Source organism: Coturnix japonica, chromosome Z, assembly GCF_054131305.1.
Source record: "Coturnix japonica strain WE chromosome Z, WE-NBRP24, whole genome shotgun sequence".
In the NCBI taxonomy this organism is placed as follows: Eukaryota; Metazoa; Chordata; class Aves; order Galliformes; family Phasianidae; genus Coturnix; species Coturnix japonica.
This window is the reverse complement of record NC_140702.1, coordinates 3,795,310-3,818,852: the sequence shown is the minus strand read 5'-3', so window position 1 is coordinate 3,818,852 and position 23,543 is coordinate 3,795,310. Positions and strand designations below refer to the sequence as shown.

General features: G+C 47.0%; 2 protein-coding genes and 1 long non-coding RNA gene across 3 annotated transcripts in view; all 3 read right to left on the bottom strand.

Annotated features, from left to right (window-relative positions):
- Positions 1 to 4,795: 4,795 nt before the first annotated feature.
- LOC146753565 (rho GTPase-activating protein 32-like) lies at positions 4,796 to 9,404 on the bottom strand. Its single transcript, XM_085530611.1, has 12 exons — positions 9,286 to 9,404; positions 9,096 to 9,173; positions 8,837 to 8,918; positions 8,423 to 8,566; positions 7,895 to 7,997; positions 7,602 to 7,734; positions 7,023 to 7,105; positions 6,808 to 6,915; positions 6,420 to 6,556; positions 6,039 to 6,231; positions 5,532 to 5,677; positions 4,796 to 5,308 (listed from the first exon to the last, which is right to left on the bottom strand). Exons 1-12 carry the CDS (start codon positions 9,397 to 9,399, stop codon positions 4,887 to 4,889), a joined length of 1,743 nt encoding a protein of 580 aa, XP_085386737.1. The 5' UTR covers positions 9,400 to 9,404; the 3' UTR covers positions 4,796 to 4,886.
- A 348-nt stretch (positions 9,405 to 9,752) lies between these two features.
- The window catches only part of LOC146753557 (uncharacterized), a 127,201-nt gene continuing 113,410 nt past the window's right edge, over positions 9,753 to 23,543 (bottom strand). Inside the window, exons 2-3 of the long non-coding RNA XR_014940050.1 lie at positions 9,954 to 10,026; positions 9,753 to 9,826 (exon numbers count right to left, since the gene is read on the bottom strand). This is a non-coding gene — a long non-coding RNA (uncharacterized LOC146753557). The remainder of the gene's footprint in view (positions 9,827 to 9,953; positions 10,027 to 23,543) is intronic.
- Positions 15,147 to 16,061, bottom strand: LOC146753564 (obscurin-like). Its single transcript, XM_085529253.1, has 2 exons — positions 15,728 to 16,061; positions 15,147 to 15,517 (listed from the first exon to the last, which is right to left on the bottom strand). Exons 1-2 carry the CDS (start codon positions 16,059 to 16,061, stop codon positions 15,210 to 15,212), a joined length of 642 nt encoding a protein of 213 aa, XP_085385379.1. The 3' UTR covers positions 15,147 to 15,209.

Below are 23,543 nucleotides of genomic sequence, written 5' to 3'. Positions count from 1 at the left end.
CATTACCTCCTGATTCTGGAAGAGGAAATTCTAATAGCAAATGCAGAACTTTGCTCTTCGTAGACATGAGAAGAGATGGCATTTAGTAACATTCATTTCTGGGAAATCAAATGTTGTGTTTGTATTTTTACTACAGATAGTACAGGGAGTAGCCAGTTGAAGAACCAGATACCAAAAATCCAGCCCATTGGCAAGAAAATACTTCTCCTTAAATTCTGTATGCTATCATGGTATAGAATCAGGCTACAGTGCCACATAGGCCAACCAAGCGTAGAACCAAATCCACAAAATACTGGTAGACAAAGCAGCAAAAACAGGCACAATATTCAGCAGACAGGCCTTTCTACCCACAGCTCAGCATGTTCTGCCATCCGAAAAGCAAGGCCTCTTGTCAAGCTCAGCTATTTCCCTTCTCAGTGTATTCTAGCACCACTGATACCCACTGGTATCCTCCTGTAGAGTCCCATCATATTGTCATCATCCAAAGGGAAAACCCACACAGCAGAGCATACAGCAGTACACCCATGCTCCAAATATCCGCCTGAAAAACAAAAAGACAAGCTTACAAACCTGAAGCACCTCAAATGGCTTCCTGACAGACTGGATTGTCTGCCCTTGCCAAAGCCCACATATAGCCCATGAAAAGCTGGCTCTTTCCCTCAGGAAAAAAAAACCTTATTGTCCCAGAGAAAGCATATAACCCTCATTCAATTGTTCTTCCACTCAGCTTAGAGCACTACTAAAACCAGCATCTTCACCTTAGCTCATCACACTGCTGCAGTTCCTTTTACAAGGATTTCACTGGAAAAATGAAATCAAAGCCGTCACAAGGGATTTTTAGCACAGTTACGTGTTACTGGCTACGAGAGCTGTCAGCATAGTCACCTGTCAGGCTTTGCTGCTGTTCCCTTTATGTAGAGGCACAACAAGGTTCAGACACCTCACAGTGCAATTCTCACTTGGACTGTAAAGAAAAAGGAGGCTTGAAAAGCAGTGTGTGGAAAACAAAGAAACAAGAATTAGAACAACAGTGGGGCCATGGCACTTGTAGGAATTGCTCCGTCTTTAACAGCAGAGCGATTCAAGAAGGATGAGGGCATTCCAAACCAGACCAGTTTGGACAGATTGACAACTGCAAGTAGTGGGTTCCTAAATTCCAGACATGAAATCAAAGATGGAAAAACTCTTCACATTTTCATCTCTCAGTTTTTAGTACATTGTGCATTACAGTGCAAACAAGTCTTCACATACAACTTGGAAGCTAAAGAGAAGTCTGACAAAACAGACTGCACAAAAATGATGGAGAATTAACAGAGCAAATTGCTCTTTCAAAAACTTAGTAATAGAAAGAGATCTCTGAAGCTGCTGTTCTGTAGAGCCCCAAAGCAGTCGCTTGAGGCAGTTCAGGATTAGCCAGAGACAAACCAGCCAGTTGTGTGAACTGAGACCAATTGCACTTTTCTAGTCTGTGGCCACTGACAGCTTCTGAGAGCTACCAAGCAATGCAACCTAGCAGAATTCAGAAGGGAAACCAAGAGAGCCTACCTGAGCTCCACTGCCTTGAAATGCTCTGTGGAGAGGGAAGGGAAAGAGGGGAAAACAAACACTGCTCTACATCCCTCTGAGCCAATAGACGCTTTGCCCTGGATTAGCTCTGGTGCTGCATAAGCTGGGCTTCCACAGCATGTGTTCAGGCGGTAATCAAGGCCTCCCTGGAAGAACACAAAAAATAGAGAGAAATGTTTGCTGTAACAGAGTTTATGTCTTCTGGTCATAACACTTCAGAAGCCTCAGAGGCTTCTTCTCCTGTGTATGTTTTCATTCACCTTAGATTTTGTTTTCATTCAATGTGACCTCACTAACCAAATATTGTCTAAGACCATGAGCATCACATAAATGTGCAGATCTCAAGCTGCTCACTTATCTAGTACCCTTGGCATGATGCTTTATCTTCCTCAGCTGATCATCTAGATTGTGCCTGTTGATTGTGCAACAACAGCCTGTTTGTCTCGATTACCTGTGAGAGGCTCTAACTTTGGCCAGGAAAAATCATTTGAGGATAGGTAATTCACTTGGAATCAGTAAGGCAGTCTTCCTGTTCTTTCTTACCAGCACCCATCTTACATGTTAATAAAGGCTTCTGGAAATCAGTTTTAAGATCAAGGAACAATTCAGTTCAGGCATATGCAATCAGAGGATCCGTATGTCACCTGCAAAAGTCATTTTATTCTATCCACAATCTCATCCTACATACAGTTCCTTAGAAGGTTCCTTAGACACACCAACCCCATGCTCCTATTACAGACCCTTGCATAAGACAGGTGATATACCTACAAGATTATCTACAGCTCAGACTATGAAAACAGCTTTAAATTGTCAATCAGCAGATTTTCCCGGTGGATGACAAAGCAGTCAGGAATGATTTCCACCCAAGTGCCCAAGGAAACATCTTTTCTCTTCTCTTCTTTCCTGCTGTGGACAGTGGTTCCCAGTCTACTCAAAGCTCACTCGCTCTCGCTGTCTCAGAGATCTTCACTGACTGCTGGCAAGTTCCCATCTTCCAATATCCCAGGTGGGAAATACTAGCTTGTATCTGTTGGAAAGGACCTGGGGACTAGGAGGACAAGTGGTGAGAGACCACAGGCTGAATGCAAGCCAGCAGTGTGCTCTGACAGAAAAGAACAACAAGATCATCAGCTGCATTAAAAAGCAGCACAACCAGACCAGGACAAGTCATTCCTGCTTCAACACTCATTGCACCACATCTACAATACTGTATCTGGTTTTTGGCCAGGAAGGATAACAACCTGAAACAAACTCTGTGGATGACATCCAGCCTGTGCAGGGGGCTGAAGCTCCCACTCAGAGAAGAGAAGCTGGGGAGAAAGATGTTTGTTCAGAGTGCCTTCCAGTAGCCTTAGATAGAGGGATTTCATAAGATGCCTAGGAAAATGCTCGTGCTTTAATGATTTGCTTTACTCCGAGATACCAGCAGCTTACAAAATGCCAAGCTCTAACCTATTGGTGAGGAAATATTCAAGCCTTCCAGTACCTAACCTGTGCTTCAAGTCTTCAGTGACAGAAAATCCATTGGATGGGGCCAGAGGAATGCATCTCACCCCATACCCTCTGTACAGCCACCATTTGTTTAAAGGATCACTCTTCCTTGAGGCACAAAACTAGAGCAGGTTACACAACAGACTGACACCACAAGGGCTTCTCTCTAGATACAAACTGCAGCAAAGAGCATCACAAAAATGTGAAACCAACACTCAGATCAGATCTGTGTCTCTGCTCCACTCATTAGGAGCATCATGTTTTACTCCCCTTTCAGAGGAAGATGCTTCTTCAAGGATAACAAAATCCAGCTCAGCTACAGAACACAGTACCACATAGCAATAATTATCTAACATTTCCTGTAGGGAAAGAATCCTAAGCACAAGTTATTGTCTGAGTTTCAGCTGGGACTGAATTATCTTCTTCAGTGTCTAATATAATACTACGATTCATTCTAGAGAAACAATGGAGATAGCGCAGTGATGCTTACAGCTGCTGCCAGGCAGCGTTGTACAGAGCCACAGTCAATCTCAGCTGAGAGCCCAAGGAAGTGAGAAGGAACAGAACTAGGACAGCTGACTTAAACTGGCCAAAGGATATTCCATACTATATGACATATTGTGGAAATAATATGTGCAATAATAATGTAATGTAATGTAATGATGTAATAACTTCCTCCATTTTACAGCCAGAGAATACTGCCCTCTGAACAACCAGCAACAAGATTTGTGGTGCTCTGTTAAACTTTTTCCAGCTCTACAGCATCTTTCAAAAGGCAATGGGACCAGTAAGCTGCATTCCTATGTACCATCCCACCTGCCCCCGTGTTCTTGAGAACTCCACAACTCCAACAGAAGATATTATCATATTTAAATTCCTTTTGGCTTACCCCTAAAGTAACTTTCTCCATGATTTTTAGTGCAACTTTTTCACCAGTAAGAAGATGCCGCCCGAGTTTTACCTTTGCAAAACCACCTACAAATCAAAACACAGATGCTTACAGTTGAGTGTGAATTCTTCTCTAATATAACATTACAGGTAAAGCAGAGTACCTAGCATACACTGTATGTAATGCTTCAATTAGAGGAAGAGGTAATCAGCACCATCAATTTCCAACTGGTTTCAGAAATCCAATTTCAAGTTTATCCAAATGAAACCTGACTTAGAGAACTGACAAGAGCTGTCAATGTATTCTCAGATTAATTCTAGAGTGGTGAGACAGACTGTTAGGCGTGCTGTTTCTGTACAAAGATGACACTTACCCGTTCCAACTGTTTCATGGAATTCCTAGTACTTGAGAATTTCCTCGTAGTCGTTGACAGACATCCTGAAATGTGCAAGAACTGAAGATCCTCCAAGCACGTGCAATGAGGAAGTGCCAGCAGTGTTCACATCCTACTTAGGACATATTCTTAGAGGCAGAAGGGACACTCGTGGCAGATCCAGCAATGCTCATCTTCTCACCAACGTGCATCCCCCTCTCACCCAGCAACAACAAAACACAGTGCATGAAGCTGGCTTCACTTAGGTTAACAATATGGAACATCCCTCAGGGCTTTGTGCCACAGAGCAGTAGCAGGGCTGGACTACAGCTTTAGGAAGCAGTGGAAGCCTTTCCCTGTATGGTTACAGTGTCCCTGCACACACCCCACAGCCAGAGCGTTGCAAGCTGAGCTGCCTTGATGTTTCTTGCACTCATCCCAATCTCTGCGAATGAAAACTCAGAATTCAGTCAAGGTGTTGATTGAGCACAAGCGTGCCTTTATTCAATGGGACAAAGGAGGGGGTGTGAGGTCTGGTGGAAAGAAGGGACTCATCCTCTTTTGTCATCATGAGAGTTGCTCAGAGATCGTGATGTTGCCCGGATCCTCTGTCTCTTGGCCTGATTCTATGCCCCCCTCCAAGATGCTCGGCTTCTCCTCTGTGACGCTGACCTGAGCCTGCATGGTGGTGTCACTTTCGGGGCACTCGGGCTGTGCTTGGGCTGTGCTGTCCTTGAAAGGCACTGGGTCACAATCCAGGTTGGTGCTTGTATTGTCTGGCAGGCTCAGGTCAGCAGCTTCAGGTGGGATGGGATGAATGAGAGCTTGGACGACGATGATGTTCTTCTCTCCATTGCTGATTACATATGGAAGGCTGTCAGTACAACTGTAGCATCCTGTGCTTCCTAACAGCTCCACATTGATGGAAGCACAGGATGCGCCATCATCAAATGCCCTGCAGCTTCGGGGTAGACAAGGGCTCGAGTCACCTAGGAAGGAGTAGATGCACAGGGGTTAGTGTCATACGTTCACAAGATCACAGAATCACAGAATGACCCGGGTTGAATGGGATGTCAAGCATCATGTAGTTCCAACCCCCCTGCCTAGCAGGGCCACCAAACATACACATTTACTAGATCAGGTTGCCCAGGGCCCTAGTCCAACCTGTGTTGCTGACAAGTAGTGTTTTGAAAGCTGGGTTTGCACCCTTACCTGCCAGGACCAAGACTTCTGCTTCAGAGGGCTCCCTGGCACTGCTCTGGAGTTGGTGTTCAGCCTGAGGGGATGATCTGTGCAGGCAGAAGCATGAACACCAACTGCCAGCTGGTGACTCTGCCCTCTTACTGGGAGAACTTGGTCTGGAGAGAGAAAACAGAGCATGCTGTCAGTCGTGGTGCAGGGTGAGGGAAGAGCTGCACTGAGCCCTTGCCAATTGTTGCCCGTTCGTGGCAATGCCTGCTTTCTGCTGAAACATAGCTTAGAAACGCGCTGTGTTTCAAACAGCAGAGGATGCTTCCATTCCTACAGCTCTGCCTTCAAGTCCTGCTGGCTACATTCCTCTCAATGATGTCAATCAAGATGCAGAGCATGTGAGTAAAGGCTACACAGCCAGACAGGACAGGAGCTGGCAGGCTCATATATATATAATGGACAAAAATTAAACCAGTAAAACCCACCCGACCAATGAAGATAGGGGCTGGAAAGGGAAGTCCTCTTTACCTTTTAGATGGAAAATCAATGACTGTGTGGAAGGTCCCCGGTACAGCTTCGGGGCCTTCTTCCACTTCAATCTCGCTGCTCCATGTCACAGTGGGAGAGCTGCTCTGGCCTTTCCTCTGAGCCTGTGCTTCCTGCAGCGTGAGCAGCTTTGTAGCAGGAGGCACAGACTTGGGCCCGGCCAGAGAAATGTGCCCTGCAAGGGAAAACCACAGGTAAGACGGAGGATCAGAAAGCAGCAGCACAGCCATCCCAGTTCTGCATTTCCTTCACACTTGCTCATCCTGTCTCCTCGACAGCAAAGCATTTTCAGGGGTCTTGGAGAAGGTCTGTATTGGATCAAGGTGTCAGATCAACATCAAGCTAACGGAGGAAGACGCTCACCCTCTCCCACGGCTGATGTGGATTTGGAGCTGAAGAGGACATCTGCGTGGGTTATGATGAACTCCACAATATCTGTCTGTGTCTGCAGCTCCTTACAGGCAGCTTCGCTGGCGCAGGCAGAAGGGCTCTGCTGGGATCTGAAGAAAAGGCAGACCTTACAAGTCATTTCCCCAAGTCTGAATTTCTGTAGCCAAAAACTGTCAAGTTGGGCTCTGGAGACTTTCGCAGTGGGCAAACAGTGAAGCCACTGACGAAATTCTCCTGGATGATCAGGGATACAGCAGTCCCAGCTAAACAAGTGAGTAGAAACTGTCATCTAGAAATTGTGCCCCTGGGGTTGGAGGAGAGCAGAACTAAGCATTGTGTTGAAATGGAAAAAGAAGTTTACCTTAAGAGGTTTGGAGCCCACACAATCGCTAAGTTCTTAGCGTCCATGCTGGTGACTGAGCAGCTGCCTGCCAGAGATGCCAGGTGTTTCATTAAATATTGCAGAGTCCTGGAAAACAAGAGAGGCAGATGTTCAGCATCAAAAAGCAAGCCGTGCTGCAGTGCACAAAACAAACATCACTTCATCCAGCTCAGCAGACCGAGCGCAGTACTGACCTGTAGTGAGGAGCGGGCAGCTGCTGGATGGTGTTCTTCATTCTCTGCACCCGCTCCTCCTCTGCAGCAGCGCAAACAGCGTCCTGGAAAAAGACAGGAAGGGATTCAAACACCAGTCAGCATAGATAGCTGCCACAGGTTTGGGAACCATGGGGACAGCACGCTGGTGGTCAGCACCGAGGCAGACTCGATGCCTTCCAAGAGGCATCAGGGGAACACAGCAGCACGCAGCCTGTGCCATCAAGGCCAAGCAGTGCAAGCTATGGGGGGCTTTACTGCCTGATTGTGCAGCGCAGCTCCTTGCAACAGGCATTTGTCTCCAAGATGCTATTAACCCCATTCTACCAATAGATTGGGAACAGCAAAGGAAAGGGAATTATCACAACCATTGTGAACAGCTTAAATAAGCACCTCCTGGCACCACCACAAGTGCCATCAGTGAGAGGCAGGATGTGGCAAAGACATGCCTCATGGGGCTAACAGAAAGAAGACCTCAGAGCTGGGGCACTGCTGCAACCACTAGCCAGGATGCACAGGGAACAGGTACGTGTCATTTCCAAAACGTTGCCCTGTGCTTACCGAGAACTTCCCATACAGCTGCTCAGTCAGGAGAGGGTTCGGGAGCTCCCTGAAGTACATCTTACAGAGGGAGCTCACACTGTGAATTTCTCGGACGCTGAGCTCAGGCACCTGCTCTGTATCGAATTCATGGCTGCAGAGAAGGACACAGAATTGGGCAGAGGGCTTTGAGAAAGATGAAAACAAGTCCACAGCCACACAAAAAACAGTCAAGAAAAGGAAGGGGTTCCACTGAGCACCCGCAGCATGGCACGGGCCCCTACTGACAGCTGTGTCAGTCACAGCACTCTTACCGTAGTCGCTGGATCTTGGACGCCACGCCGGACAGGCGGTATATCCCCTGGACTACGCCATGCTGCTCAATGAATTCAGAGCAGCTCTGCAGGACCTGGGGGACTAAAGAACAAGAGACAGCGGTTAGCTCAGCTTCTTACTCAAGTCCTGCTTCAAGCCGTGACCTTCGCACGTCCCATCCTCTAAGCCCAGCCAGGCTACCCCTTGCTTCCTCCTTAGAGGAGAAAGCTGGCAGAGACAGCTGAGAGGAAAATGCACAAAGACATGTTCCTGGCTATACAGAAATGGCATGACCTATCAGCAGCCTGGAGAAAGTAATTCTGGCAAAGCCACAGACACTGCATGACCCATCACAGCTCCCTGGGAAATTGAGGAGTCCAATCTCATGACCAGAAGAGCTAGGAAAAGGATGCAGGATGCTCTCTGTGGCCAGAAGGCTTCCTGCATTTTCAGGCTGAAACAATTGCTAAATATGATCTCCCTTTCACCTTTAGATGCCCAACGGAGGAAGATCTCAGGAATCTTACCATCATGCCCAGAGCGCAGAAGGTGCTCCCCCAGGTCACACCCAAACACCCCTTCCTTCTTCGGCTCCGGCTCCGTCGCTCTCCTGGGGCGGGCCTTCACCAGGGAACGAAGGAAGGGGAGGAGCTTGCCCCGTCTCCTTGGCACTGCACAACAAAACAAAGAAACCAGTTCATTTCAGGCTTGGATCGGTTGGACGAGGCCAAACATAATGCATTTGACAGAGCATGTAACAACGGGAAGTGCATTCCCAACAAGGACACTCAAGAACAGATTTTCCCCATCCCTGGAGGTGCCCAAGGAGCTTAATGCAGTTCTCTTGCTAAGCTTGCTGAACTTGGGCATTAACAAATCCCCTGAAACCCACATTTTGATCCCATTTTACTAACCCAAATTATCAAATGTAACATACGTACCTGGCTCTGGCAATGAGTTGAGGAGGGACTCGGGAACTTTTCCCCTGATGAGTTCAACGCACTCACTAGGGAAAAGCCCAACCTGTAACAAGAACAAAAAGACAGGTGGGCATTAGCCCAAGCCCAGAGCCAAAGCCTCTGACACCAACACAGGGCAACTGTTTGCATCCAGATGCCATCCCGTGCAGGCAGAGCAACTACAACCTGAGATTCCTGACTCTACTCAAGTTGTGCTCTCTAGTCGGAAACGTGTGCCTACCTCAAAGCCACGCTTGCCTCTCCAAAAGGGGCTCTGCTCCTTTGGTGGCATATCAATAATGCTCACCAAATCTCCAACCTGCAAGAGATTGAAACATAAATCCCACATTCAGCAATTCTGGAAGGAAAACACAGCTCAAACGACTGCCTTCTTCTATGCATGACAACAAGGAACGCCTGGAACTGCTTACCTCAAGGGAGAGCTCATCCGGCCCCTGGGCGACGTGGCTCTTGATAACATGGGCTGCCGCAATCGCTGGTACGTTTAAAGATGACATAGCACGCTCCAGCTGCGGCTTCCGCATGTTATCAGCCTGCAAAACAGAGCACAGGCCGTGGTCAGGAGATGAGGACAAACCAAGAGGATTTCAACGTGAGGAGCACATCTGCAGAGAAAGCTGCAGCAAATGCACTCCGTCCTTATCAGGAGCACTTCAGAAGGAGCTGCACGTCTCATCACAGTTGTTTCCCTTTCTGGCGTGCATTGCCAGGCCATGCAAAGATGTATCTCTCTCTACCCAGACTAATCAGCAATGGCACTGGCACAGACAGGTGGCCAGGCCCTTTTGGCCCATTCTTTCCTGCAGGAGAGTACACCTGCAGCTCCTTCTAATGGCTCAACACAGGGAACAAAGACCAGCCAGAGCTTCATACTGTACCTCCATCGCCGCCACCTCAGGCTCACGGCTGATCCCACTGCACGTGACGCCCATCACAGCAAGTGTGAAGACTCTGGAACAGAGCAGAAACACACTTCTGTTTTCTCTATTCACACAGCACAGTATGGACAGACTTCCTCAGAACTACCCGCGCATACCCTGCGGCAAAACCATGCGGGGGGACAAAACATGGCACGTACCTGGCAGTGAGATCACCTCAAGCTATCTGCAGCAGTTCCTTGTCGCTTTGCTCAGATGATATGAGAGCAAAAGCTGCACCGAGGCAGTGGGCGGAGGGCGAGGAGAGGAGAGAGAAAGAGCAGGTCAGTGAGCAGGGCTAAGACAGCCATGGAATAACACACACAGCACAACCGTCCCATTCACTTGCTGCAAGACATGCTGAGTCTCAGGCTACGTGATGCCTGTCCACCCAGCAACTTTACAATGCTTCCACTACTGAGCAAAAACAATGGAAGAAGCACGGGACAGGTGCCAACTTTACTGATACCCCCTTTGGAACGTGTGTACCAGGGGAAAATTACGTCTGATGGTCCAGAGTAAGCAATACGGTGCTGTGAGCTCCGACAGCCAGCAGTTCTCAACACCTCACTGCCCACCCATCCATCCCACGCCAGCTCAACTTACCTACAAGCTGCTGCACACGATGGTGTGAAGAAAAAAACACTAACGGAACTAACTAACTAACTAACTAACAACACTAACTAACTAACAACACTAACTAACTAACAACACTAACTAACTAACAACACTAACTAACTAACGGCACTAACTAACTAAAGTCACTAACTAACTAACGGAACTAACTAACAAACAGAACTAACTAACTAACGGCACTAAAGGCACAAGAACAAGAAGACAACCAACCACTCCGACCACTAGCTCACCCACAAAGGAACACAGAACGCACCGCTCCTCCCCTCATTCCAGCCGCTTATGACATCACCAACGGCCAACAGCCTGGTCCACCATGACCCCCCACAAGGCGGGGAGCCAAGACCACGTGGTCACATCTGATTCCAACACGGCACCACAACATTCCAGGACTCAGTGTGGGCTTGGAATTCTATCCTGGTGTGGCAGCGCAATGGGAGGTGTTAGGGCACAGCTGAAGAGCTGACAGACACCGGACGTTTCCAAAGGAGGGTGCCAGATTAACTCTCAGCATTCTCTTGCGGGGCTCTTAGGAATGCTTCAAACCCATTTTCACTGCCTAGCTCATTTCTAGAAAGTCCAGTTGAGAAATGCTCACTTTGTCTGGGGAACGCCTCTATGCATCATGAATGAAAAATAAAATAAAATGGGCACGCGACCCTATGAAACTTACCTCTCTGCTCTTGCTGTCAGCCAGACACCTCAGGTGAGCATGACGTGTCCCTGCTCCTGAATGAAGATCCACCCAAGTCTGTGTTCCTCTCTGCTCCATCTCTGGGTCTAAAAGAAACACAGACAGAGATGATTACAAGATCCTTTGTGCAGACGAAAGACAAGGGTGCACACGAATTCTGTTTAGCAAGAAATACTACAGTCCCAATGGACTGCGGTGGTAGTACTTGAATCCTCATTTGGGGCTGGAGCTCAACAGGTCACACATCAGAAATACCACAAAGTGCATCTGGAAGACGTGTCTCAAAGCCCAGAAAATCCAACACGGGAGGGGGCTGGACAGTGGACCACAAGTGTCCATTTCCATTGCAGCTCCCTGTAGAGAACAGCACCAATCAGCAGGCGTGAATCAATTCATTCACAAGCTGCACAATGACTCTGTTCTTTACATGATAAAGAAACACACAGAGATTCCTGACCAAAAAGTTGGGAGTTAATAACGACCAAAGAGGTTCCTGTTCCTACGCCTCATCCTCTCACCCCAACTCCTGGGTGATGCCCACAGGCTTCAAGTCAGCTCTCAAATCCATTGAACTCCAGTCACAGAACTCCATCAAAAAGGATGTCACACATGTGACACTTACATACATTTTGCATCAGAAACAGTGACGCCAGCAGGAGCAGAGAGGTGACTGTCCCCCTGTACTCAGCACTGGTGAGGCCACAAGTCAAATTCTGTTTCCAGTTTGTGGCCCCTCACTGCAAAAAAGACACTGAGGCATTGGAACGTGTTCAAAGAAGGGCAACAAAGCTGGTGAGGGGTCTGGAGCACAATGGGGCCATATGAGGAGAGGCTGCAGGAGATGGGAATGTCCAGCCTGGAGAAGAGATGGCTCAGGGGAGACCTCATTGCTCTCTATAACTTCCTGAAGGGAGGTTGCAGTGAGCTGGGGGTCGGCCTCTTCTCTCATATCATTACTGATAGAACTAGAGGGAATGGTTTCAAGCTGCGGCAGGGGAGGTTCAGGAACCTGGACATTAGGAAATATTACTTCTCAGAAAGGGTGGCCAGGCACTGGAATGGACTGCCCAGGGAGGTGGTGGAGTCACCCACCCTGGGGGTGTTCAAGGAACGTCTGCAGAAATCCCTGCTGAAATCCTGACCTCTGCCACAGGTGGCTGAGTGACACAAAAGCTGTGTCCTTGGTTCCCGGCTTCTGGCTTTTTCTGAGTGCTTTGCCATCCTTGTACCACCTGATGTTCACATCAGGTTTCGACAGCTCACGGCTCAGGCTGATGTCCTGCCCTGCTGCTGCTGTCTTATCCTCCAGCTGTTTTGTTACCTCAGTAGGTTTTTCTGAAAGAAAACATGCTTTTTGAGTAACATACACTTAGGGTAGAATACCTCTCTCAAAATACAAGCAACTACATTCTGGAGATAAGTTAGAGAGGCACTTGCAACAGAGGCCATCCTACAGCCAGCAGTAATCTGTAAAGTACAGACAATAGAATTCCAGGCACCATTAATTCTCTCTTAAATCTACCCCATTGAGGATGGAACCATGTCTGAAAACTGCCTCTTCCTTCTCTCCACTCATCACAATGGGAGCCTCAGAGGATGCTCTCAGATGTACATGTTCTAGATAGGAATTTGACGTACAGCTAGATGATGTGAAGGCCATCGCTTCAGCTTATACTTAGAGGATATTTGCTCCCACAGTTCCCTCAACAGATCATTCCTGATTTACTGGTAATGGAACAAGCTGTAGTGAGATGCCCATTTCCAACACTACCCCAGTGCTTTGGGTAGTTCTCACATTTGTGTAAAGTGGTTCCTCCTTTTACTTATTTTTAAGAGAAATTCTCAGTGCTTCAAGGTTCAAGTAGAAGGTTGCTATTCACTTTAACCATATTATGAGTTAGCTCTCATGACAATCTTATCAGAAGACAGTTGAAGGAATCAGACCCCAGAATCTCTCCCATCTCATTACCTTTCACAGACAGAGAGGATGTGGAGGTTAGACCATGGGCAATAAAAACGACTTCCCCAGCATCAGTAGGAGTCACACTTTTGATAAGGAGAGTCTCTTACCAACCCACGTTAGAAGCTTTAAATCGCCCACCACTTTCCACTCTGCTTCCATTCAGTGTCCACTTGAACTCATCAATGCTTTCATGGGACAGAATGCATTCAAAAGTACACTCTTCTCCCTCCTGGATTTCAGTGTTTTTCAGCCGTTTGGTAATGCCAATATTCCGCTCTGGAAGATAAGAGATAGGTTAGTATGAGGTTTATATGGAGAAAAGGCATGTGTGATTGACGTGAGTAGCAGTACTGGTGTTTTAACTCAGGATTTGCAGAACATGGCTGCGTTCCTTACTGATGTATTCTCTAAGATATTCTCCACTCAGAATTACCAGAAAGCTATAAAAAAAAGAGACGTGAATCTCTTGGCTTTGCTCTGGAAGAACTACAATTAGAGCAGCTCAGTCCATGGAGCAGAATGAAGATTCAATGAGCTACAGAGGGAAAAACCTAACAGAGAGGACAACTCTAGGATGCTGCGTGAGGAAAAGGGTTTTGCCTATGACAAGAAATTAAATGTTTCTATTAGCTCATTTGTTACCATCCTACCCCTACTGATGTTCAAACCATTTCTACATTTTAGGGATGTTTAGAAAGGAAACATTTCCAGGACATTCTTGATGTGTTTGGTGATTTTCATGGCAAAAGGAGATACATTTACATCAAAAGCAATGGGAATTTTGCAGACATCACTGTGCTAAATTGCAGAAATACAGTTCTATTGTAGAAACTATTAAGGCTCGTGGGGGAATAGGTGTAAGACATAGTGACCACACTGAATGTGCTTTCAGCACTCCTTTACTTTCCACAGTACTTACCCTGAACGCCGACCTTTGACTTGGCAACATCTGTGCCAATATCACAGGTATATAAACCTGCATCTGGCTTCTCGAGGTCATTGATAAGGGGACATAGGGTCTTCCCAGACTGTAGCAGCTCATACTTGTTGCCAGAAGTGAGCACAACACCGTCCTTTTTCCACACTGGTTTGACCTTCTCTTTAGAGACTTCACATTCCAATTTAATCACACCCCGCTCCTCACCAAAAACATCATCCAAGGACTTCATGAAGACAGCAGGCTTCTCTGCAATTAAACAGGCAAAACACAACAATGTGATACAGAAGTTGAGACATTTCCAGTTGCTTTCAGCTTTTTAAGGAGAGATCAATAAATCTTTACCAGTACTGACAACACCAATATAGAACCTAAAGCGGTTTCATGTCTCTTGACAGAATGCGCTTTAAGGAATTCTGAACTAATCAGTAGGAGAATACAGGGAACAGGAGGGACAGCCTGCATTGCTGTGGGTGGGACTGATATCATATGAAGTAATTGGGATGCAGCTCTTCTAAAGCTGGAGAGCTGGCATTGCCCTCACATGGAGCAGAGCTCATACAGCAGGCCACAGGATTAAGAGGATAAGCTGCTGAACACTTTTGATTTTCCTCTTTTATTGACTCCTTTTATCTATCTTCTATTTCACACATCAGATGTTTATACTGGGGAAAAAACATCCACCAAATGCAAAGGAAAGGAGAAAGAGGAAATCCTTCAAACTCTGAGCGCATAGAATAAAAGAGCTTAATTGCTGGGGAGAGCAGATTAGAATCACAGTATCCTTAGAATTGGACGAGACCCTTAAAGGCCATCTAGCCCAGCTCCCCTGCAATAAACAGGGACATTCACAGCTAGATCAGGTTGTTCACAGCCTGGTCATTAGTCATTCCAGAGGCAAAACACACACTGAATGATCTCTCCCAGCAGTCATAAATCCTTGGGGCAACAGCATTGACACTGCATGTTACTGAAGCAGTAAAAGAAACTGCTCTTGTAACTCTCCTTGTGTTAAGTAAAACGATGATAAAAAGCAATGGAATGCTTTGGCAGGACACCAAAACCATCCTCCTTCGTTGATATCTGCTGCAATGGAACCTTCCACTGGAAGAAGCCCCTGATGACTTGTCACCCCAGAGAGGTGAGCTTTAGAAGCAGGACTGCTGCACAACAGAATGAACTGGAGCTCCTTAGCATCTCTTACATCCAGGAGGGGTGTGATCAGACCCACCTCTCACCTTCAGGCGCGCGCTTTCTGACACCTTGTCTGACTTCACTGTCACTGTGCCAGCATCCTCAGGCTTAACCTGACTCATTGTCAGTGTGCAGCAATTGCCAACGTTCTTGATGTCATTGTAATTGTTGGTGTAAAGGAGGTTGCCATTCAGGAACCATTCCACATCCTCGTCATCATGGGACAGCTCGCAGGAGAAGACAGCAGAGCTCTCTTGTTCAATTTCCACATCCTGCAGGTGCTTCGTCACTTCTACATTGCGGGCTGTGGGGAAACAAGGTGAACTGTTACCACTGTTACTATAAATCATACTGGGATGTGGTAGAATGGTTGGACTAGATGATCTTTGTGTAATCTTCTCAGTGAAGATTATACATTTATAAAGTTAGCAGGAGAGAACGGCAGAAATCAACCTCAAGAAGAGAAATCTGAGGTGAAATAGGACATGGAAGAGGCCACCCTCCCTGCTCATACCTTCAACTGTCAGCGTGGCCTCAGTCTCTGCAATTCCTGCCTTGCACTTGTACACACCAGCATCATCGGGCTTCAGCTTCAGAATCTTGAGCTCTGCTGAATGCTTATCCCTCTTGATCTTGTACTTCTCAGAGGGCTCGATGGGTGTGTGGCCCTTGAACCATTTCACAACCTTTGGAGAAGGCCTGAAGTCACAGGACAGGATGACAGAATGACATTCCAAAGCTGTCTTGTCCTCCAACTTCCTGGTGATTTGTATATGGTAATCTGCAAAGCAGGGGTGGAAGAGAAGAAAGGATGAGGACAATTGGAAGAAGAGGAAAGTCTCTTGCATCTATTCCACTCCAATTAATGTCAGGTTCAAAGTGGTTCTTTGAACCACTCTAAAGATAAAACAAATGATTGCCTATAGGGAATGCCATTGACTACATTTCTATAAAGTAATATTGTATATTAACTACCAAATGCAAGGTCCAGCTCTTGTTCTGTGCTTATTAAATTGCTCCCAATTTTTGAGGCTTTTATTCAAATAAGAGTGAGCTGAAAATATAACAAGTACTTTAGGATGTGAATGGAGACTCTTACACTGGGGACAACAGCAGATAAAAAGCCTGGAAGTTTCTTTCAGATGAAATCAATGACAAACTGCATCAAATTTAGGTGCTACCAAACTTCAACTTGTCTACTTCAGAAATACAATTAATTTCACCTGATTTGACTTCTTTGCTATAGCTAAGGACAAAACCTCAGCTCTGTAGATCTGAATAGTAAGCACATCACAACTATTCATACAGATCTTTTACTGAGATGCAGCTGTCTCATTTAGTGTCCAACGACTTTGAACTGGAAATAGAGCAGACCCTCCAGACACACACACAATATTTCAAAGACCCCAGTGAAGGGGTACTGTACATTAATTAATTCTCCATCTTCATGATGTAAACCAAGCCAGGATATGTTACCTCTGACGAGCAGATTGGCTGTGGATTTGGATTTGCCAATTGAGAACTGAATGGTGCCTGTCATATCAGTGGTGGTTTTCAGTATGGTCAGCCGGTGGATGGTGCCTTCTTGCTGCATAATCAAGTTTCCACCAGCCTGTAAGACTTCCCCACGTAGATACCACTTGGGAGGTTTCACAGAAGGAATGGATATCTCACATTCAAATTTGGCTTCTTCAGGCTCAGTCACATCCTCATCACACAGCTCCTTTACTAGATTAATGGATTGCTCTTTAAGAAGGATGGAAGGAGAGAAAGCAGAGATTTAGAAGGAATGTAAAAAACCCTTACATTATCACCCTACTTACTCACGTCAGCATTACTGCACATGAACACTACACCTATCACCTCAAAATGCCTTAAAACATCATTAAAAAATAATAGAAAAAAAAAATGCACTAAGGCTGGAAAAGACCACTAAGGTCATCTAGTCCAACCGCCAACTCATCCCTACCAAACTGTGCTCTTGAGAGCAAACCCACAACCACACTTGGCTTCCTTGAGCAAAGAGCTCTGAGGCACATGGCCAGGCTGAGCATCATCCAACTGGTTTCACAGCATCACTGCCTGTTCTCTCATGTCAATGAAACCACCCATTCCCTCACATCCACATCCCACCAAAGCTGCTTAGTGCTCCCAAAGCGAATGCTCACCAGTTGTTTCCAACTTGAAGGTCATCTTCTGGCCAGCAGCCTCGCAGATGTATTCTCCAGCATCTTTCTTCTCCAGCTGCTCCACAACCAGACGCCGTGTTTTGCCCACAGATTCCATTCTGAACTTTCTGGAGGAGGCAAGCAGTCTTCCATCCTTGTACCATTTTACTTCGGTTGGATCCTGTGCTACTTCACAGCTCAGGGAGGCACTTGCTGCCAGGGCAGCACTCACCTCTTTCTGCACCTTCTCCTGGTTTATAAACACAGGTTTTGGCTCTGAGGGAAGAAAAGAAAAAGTATTGACTGAGGGACTGAAATGAGACCATCTTGCAGCTTTGTATGTACAGGTTGGAACAGGTTTAGGTTACCACTTGTGCCCAAACTAATAGCCTTCACTAGAGAATATCAGCTCTTCTGTTAAAACTAAGTGTCAAATCTAGGCAAGAAAGAACCGAGGAACTGAAGGAACCAAGAGGGTCCTTGAACACCAGTCCCATGGTTGCAAGTCACTATGCAAACATATTGAACCCAAAAGAACATCTGTCCTGCAGGCAACCAAAACCTGAGTTCCTTTTACTTAAGACCCACTGTGAAACATCAAAACACATAAACGTGTGATAGTCAAACCACTGGCTGCCTTTTCATGACCCAGAACAGTACTCCTGGCTTCCTGAACAGACTCCTCATGGCCTCTACCATTGCCACAACTGTGACTGTCAAAGGCACAAAGGAAATATGCTCACCAACGCAGTCCTTTCTTCTTTGTGTGTGATTTGCAGATATCTATTTTACTTTGAGTTCTGGGAATAATCAGCTCTACCAGGTCTCTTACTGTGAGTAGCAGACTCACCTATCCAGATGCAGCCTCCAACATAAAGGCATAGGAAAAAGTCAGTGTACTACTAGGAGAAGTTCCTGCTTCTCCTGCCATGAAAGGCTGCACGTACAACATGCACTCCAGCCTCACTGCACATACTTATCTTAGTCAAATGTTTCGGTGAACAAGAATTACAGTTTGGGATCACAGGCACAGGAGAGATTTGAATAATATCTTGAATATTGCTTCCACTGTACATATATCAGTAATTATTATTCTACAGACAGACTGAAACAGGTCTTTGTGCCATACTAAAACCAAATACTTTCTAGAAACCCAGGCAATCAAGTATAGGGAAAAATCCTCAGCACAGACTACTGCAACTGGATCACTGTATAATAGAAACTAGATTTTACTTTACTGTTCTCTGCTGTATTTCAGACAACACCTGTCTTACCTGTGACATGAATCTTGAAGGTGAGTTTCTGGCCAGCAGCCTCGCAGCTGTACTCCCCTGCATCTTTCTTCTCCACCTGGCTCACCACCAGCCGACGCTGTTTGCCCTCTGACTCCACCCTGAACTTCTTGCACCAGGTGATCAGTTTCCCCTCCTTGTACCACTTCACCTCCGTCTTCTCCTGGGCCACCTCGCAGTTCAGCGTGGCATTTTCTGTTGGTGCAGCCTTCACCTCCTTCTGCACCTTCTGCTTGTTGATAAAGGCATCCTCTGCTTCTGGAACTGGAAAACATTGGGTAAAATAGACATTAGATATGAACAGCTTGTGACTGGAAGATATTTAAAGTTGCTTCTGTGTCGTATTGGGCCATTTCCTGGAGCAACACTGCTTCACAGTGTTTATCACACATTATAAAGCATCCTCAGCACAGTCCATATGGTCATCCCATCCCTCTGGGTAGTCTTTACTATCAGCTGGGACTCCTAATTTTCAGATTTCTTTGAATGAAGACAATGACAGATCTATATATATAGATATATATATACCACACCTACACCCCCACAATCTGTTACAACTCCATATTCCTCCCCATACTTGCCCCCGACAGCCCCCAGTAGCCCCATATCACCCTAAGGCCCCCACAACCCTCTATCTCTCCATACACCACCCCTTAAAGCCCCATACCTGCCCATATCCTCCAATAGCTCCCCACAACCCCTACACACCCTCACAGCCCCCTAGAGCCCCTAGTCCTCCTATGGCCCACCACAGCCCCATATCCCCACTAGAGTCCCCCTCAGCTCCTTTTACAGCCCCTGCACAGCTCTATAGAACAGTCTGATAGAACTACCTCTAGTAGAAGCAATCTCCACACAGAGATCCTTTCCCAGTGGCACTCAGCCCTTCAGTGGGGTCTAAGAGAGCTGCAGCCAGACTCAAACACAACTGCTCACACAGCTCAGCTGCCTTCACCTGTGCTCCTGACGCTGACACATTGCAGCCCCACATCCCCCTCTGCCCCCCCACAGCCCCACACCCCCCTGTCCTCCCCGCACTCCCCATCAGCCCATCCCACCTCAGTGCTGCCTCTGTCTCTTCTCTCCTCTCCCCGTCCCAGCGCCGGCCTCCCCCGGCCTCCCATTGGGCAGCGGCAGCTCCGCCGGCCCCGATTGGCTGAGCCGCAGTGCGTGGGAGTGGCCGTTGTGGGGGGGGCAGAGGGGGACGTGGGGACTGCTTCCCAGTTGAGACTACCTCAGCTTTCTGGTCAAGGCATCGACATTGGTGAGTTTTCCTTTGCTAATAACTTTTGACTAAAAAATAACAAAAAAAATAAATAAATAAATGCCACAACACAAAGCAGAACACACACACAAAAACCCACAAAAACAAGGAACTTGGATTTAATGGATGCTGAAGATTCAACACCTGTGCATTTGTCATGTGAGTTACTTATTTCTTTTGCCCTTAGTTTGGACACAAATGGCATTATTTTCTTCACAGTAACAGAAATGGGAAAAGGAACTGAACTTCTGAAGTTCAAACTTCTGGGTTGTTTTTTTTCTTTTTCTTTTTTTCTTTTTTGCCTCTTGGAGACACCTGTATTTGGTGGTGGAATGGAATTCCCCCATCCCATTTTAGTGCAGATTTTGTTGTGCTCGATGTGGAATAAACCCTACCCAGCCTGTTCCGCACCGTTCCCTCTGTTTGCAGAACGTTGCCTTTCAGGAGTGTTTATTTGTCATTTCTTGTTCTATGTGACCCTCTGTTTGGCTGACTTTCTTTTTAATTCCGTGCTTTAATCAAGCATGTTGCGAGCTTGTTAGTGCACCAATTATTCTGGAGGGCCAGACTCAATAAAATGTCAGGCTGAGAAGTTGTTTGGCTGTGTTATGTGGGACAAGACCAAATTCATATAGAATCCAGCCCCAGAGAAAAGCAAATGTAGCCAGCAGGACTTGAGGGCTGAGCTGTAGGAATGGAAGCGTCCTCTGCTGTTTGAAACAGAGCGCGTTTCTAAGCTGTGTTTCAGCAGAAACCAGGTAGTGCTGGGAACAGGCAACTATTGGCAAGGGCTCAGTGCAGCTCTTCCCTCACCCTGCACCACGACTGACAGCATGCTCTGTTTTCTCTCTACAGACCAAGTTCTCCCAGTAAGAGGGCAGAGTCACCAGCTGGCAGTTGGCGTTCCTGCTTCTGCCTGGGCAAACCATCCCCTGTGGCCGAGAACCAACTGCAGAGCAGTGCCAGGGAGCCCTCTGAAGCTGAAGTCTTGGTCCTGGCAGGTAAGGGTGCAAATCCAGCTTTCAAAGCACTGCTTGTCAGCAACACAGGTAGAATTCATGCTTTCAGTGGGCTTGTACCTCCTTCTGTATTCCTGCGTTCGAGCCCATGCCTGACATCTTTGGTTGACACTTGTCTTTCCCAAATGAGTCTCGCAAGCTGCTTGAAACCTGCTTGACAGGCAGCACCAAGCCTTTGCCTCCTTGGATAGTGAAAGTTCACACTAACTGCTGTGTATCTACTCTTTCCAGGTGAATCCATCCCTTGCCAGTGCAGGAACACCCCGGCAAGTAGCGATGATGCACGGTGTGCTTCCATCAATGGAGTGCAGTTAGGATGCATGAGTCACTGCAGTTCCAAGGACAGCCTTCCACGTGACAGCAATGATGGAGAGGAGGAGGTCTGACCTATTCAGTTTTGAGCCTCTCCATGCAGGAAAACCTTGCGGTTCTGGAATGTCTTCACCTACGAAGGTAGTGAGGGATTTGGAGCACAGGCCTTACAAGGAGCAGCTGAAGGTGTTGGGATTGTTCAGCCTGTAGAAGAGGAGGCTCAGGGGAGACCTTGTAACTCTCTATAACTTCCTGAAGGGAGGTTGTAGTGAGCTGGGGGTTGGCCTCTTCTCTCGAGTAATCAGTGATAGAACTAGAGGGAATGGTTTTAAGCTGCGCCAGGGAAGATTCAGGCTGGACATTAGGAAATATTACTTCTCAGAAAGGGTAGTCAGGCACTGGAATGAACTGCCCAGAGAGGTGGTGGAGTCACCGACCATGGGAGTGTTCAAGAAACGTTTGGATGTGATGTATGGAATATGATTTATCCGGGAAGTATTGGCAATGGTTGGACCAGATGATCTTCTAGGTCTTTTCCAACCTTGATAATTCTGTGATTCTGAGCTGAGAAGCTTTTCTTGCTCAAGTCCTGCTTCCAAGTTTAACCACCTATGGGGAAGTAGATGTCACTTTTCTAGTGTCCTTCAATTCCGTGTCCGCATTTTCCTAAAAGTAAAAGAATTTGGAGGTAACCAGCTGCAGTGAAGTGAGCGATTTCAGTGCCTGTTTCTGATGGTGGCAATGAGTTCAGAGGTCACACTTAATTGACGATTCCTGTTTCCATTCTGACAAAGGCTGTAGTTGCAGCTGACTTCCTGAGGCTGCCATACGTGGTGGTGATGCAGCCTTGGGCTTCTTGGGGATTTGCATGACTCCCACCTTTCCTTTCTGTGTCTTGCAGGTCAGCTGGTGCTGGAAGCGGCCGGTATCTGAGTAGGAATGAAGGTGAGTGCAGGAGCAGCTGCTGAGGGGAGGAAGGAAGTCCATGCTAATGAGCTCTGAAGCATCTGCAGGTACGGTACCAAAGGAGGCAGCAGTGATGCAGGGGGCTCCGCAGCAGGAAGCTGGCTGATCCAAATGCTTGCTGAGAGTTTGGAAGCCCAAACCCTTATGGTCTCTGTAAGGGTGGCTAATAAAAAGATGTTAACCAAGATGGTGGTAAATAGTCAAAGGTTGTTAGCAAAGGAAAACTCACCAATGTCAATGTTTTGACCAGAAAGCTGAGGCAGTCTCAACTGGGGAGCAATCTGCAAGAGATGCTGCCTCAGTGGTGGTCAGCCTTTAAATGAGGTCTCAGAGGAGGTGGAGTCGAGGTCCACCCCTTCTGTGAGCACAGCTCCATTACTCTCACCTGTGCTCCCGCAGCTGACCCAACACTTGCCTCAGCTGATTAATCAGAGGTTCAAGGTGTGATTTCCCATACAATCTCTAAGCTGAAGGCAGCATCTCCTTGATCTGATGGTGGTGTGCCTGAGTGAGGGAGTGATCCAAGCTGGATGCAGAAGAGTCATCTTGATTTCTCTGCTATTTTACTTCAGATGACACCTATTGGGTGTTGGTTTCTTAAAATTTGGATCTAGGAGGTGGCCTCTCCCTTTGCTGCTGGTGAAAGCTGCAGCAGGAGTAGAAGACAAAGAGGTTTTCTTGGTGGCAGCAACACCGATTATTTGATTCAAATGTAGAACTGTGATGAAAATGCTGAAGAACAGATCTGCCTCAAAGACATGCTTGATCATATAAGGAATGAGCATGTGATCCAAGACAGCCAGCGTGGCTTTAGCAGGGGAGGGCCATGCCTAACCAATCTGGTGGTCTTCTATGATGGAGTGACGGCATTTGTGGACAAAAGGAAAGTAACAGATTTCATTGACCTGGACTTGAGCGAAGTCTTTGACATGGCCCTCCACCACATCCTTATCTCTAAACTGGAGGGATGTGGATTTGACAGGTGGACCACCTGGTGGATAAGGGATTGGTTGAAAGGCCACAGACAGAGGGTGGTGATTCATGGTTCGATGTCCAGGTGAAGGCTGATAACAAGTGGTGTCATCCAGGAGTCTGTCTTGGGACCAGTGCTTTTTAACATGGTTATCAGTGACACCAATGATGCAATGGAGTGCACCCTCTGCTGTTTGCTGAGTGGTGGGGCTGATGCAGTGGAAGGAAGGGATGCCATTCAGAGGGAGCTCAACCGAGAGGTTGGCCTAGGTGAATCTAATGAGGTTCAAGACAGCAAAGTGCAAGGTTTTGCACTTGGGCTGGAGGAATCCCAGGC

Coding starts and splice junctions, on each gene's coding strand:
- LOC146753565 (XM_085530611.1), bottom strand. CDS start 9,399: ATGCGGAAGCCGCAGCTGGAGCGTGCTATGTCATCTTTAAACGTACCA. Junction 8,919..9,095: donor GAGGCAAGCGTGGCTTTGAG/GTAGGCACACGT, acceptor TTCTTGTTACAG/GTTGGGCTTTTCCCTAGTGA. Junction 8,567..8,836: donor CAACTCATTGCCAGAGCCAG/GTACGTATGTTA, acceptor TTTGTTGTGCAG/TGCCAAGGAGACGGGGCAAG.
- LOC146753564 (XM_085529253.1), bottom strand. CDS start 16,061: ATGCAAGAGACTTTCCTCTTCTTCCAATTGTCCTCATCCTTTCTTCTC. Junction 15,518..15,727: donor GGCCACGCTGACAGTTGAAG/GTATGAGCAGGG, acceptor GTTTCCCCACAG/CCCGCAATGTAGAAGTGACG.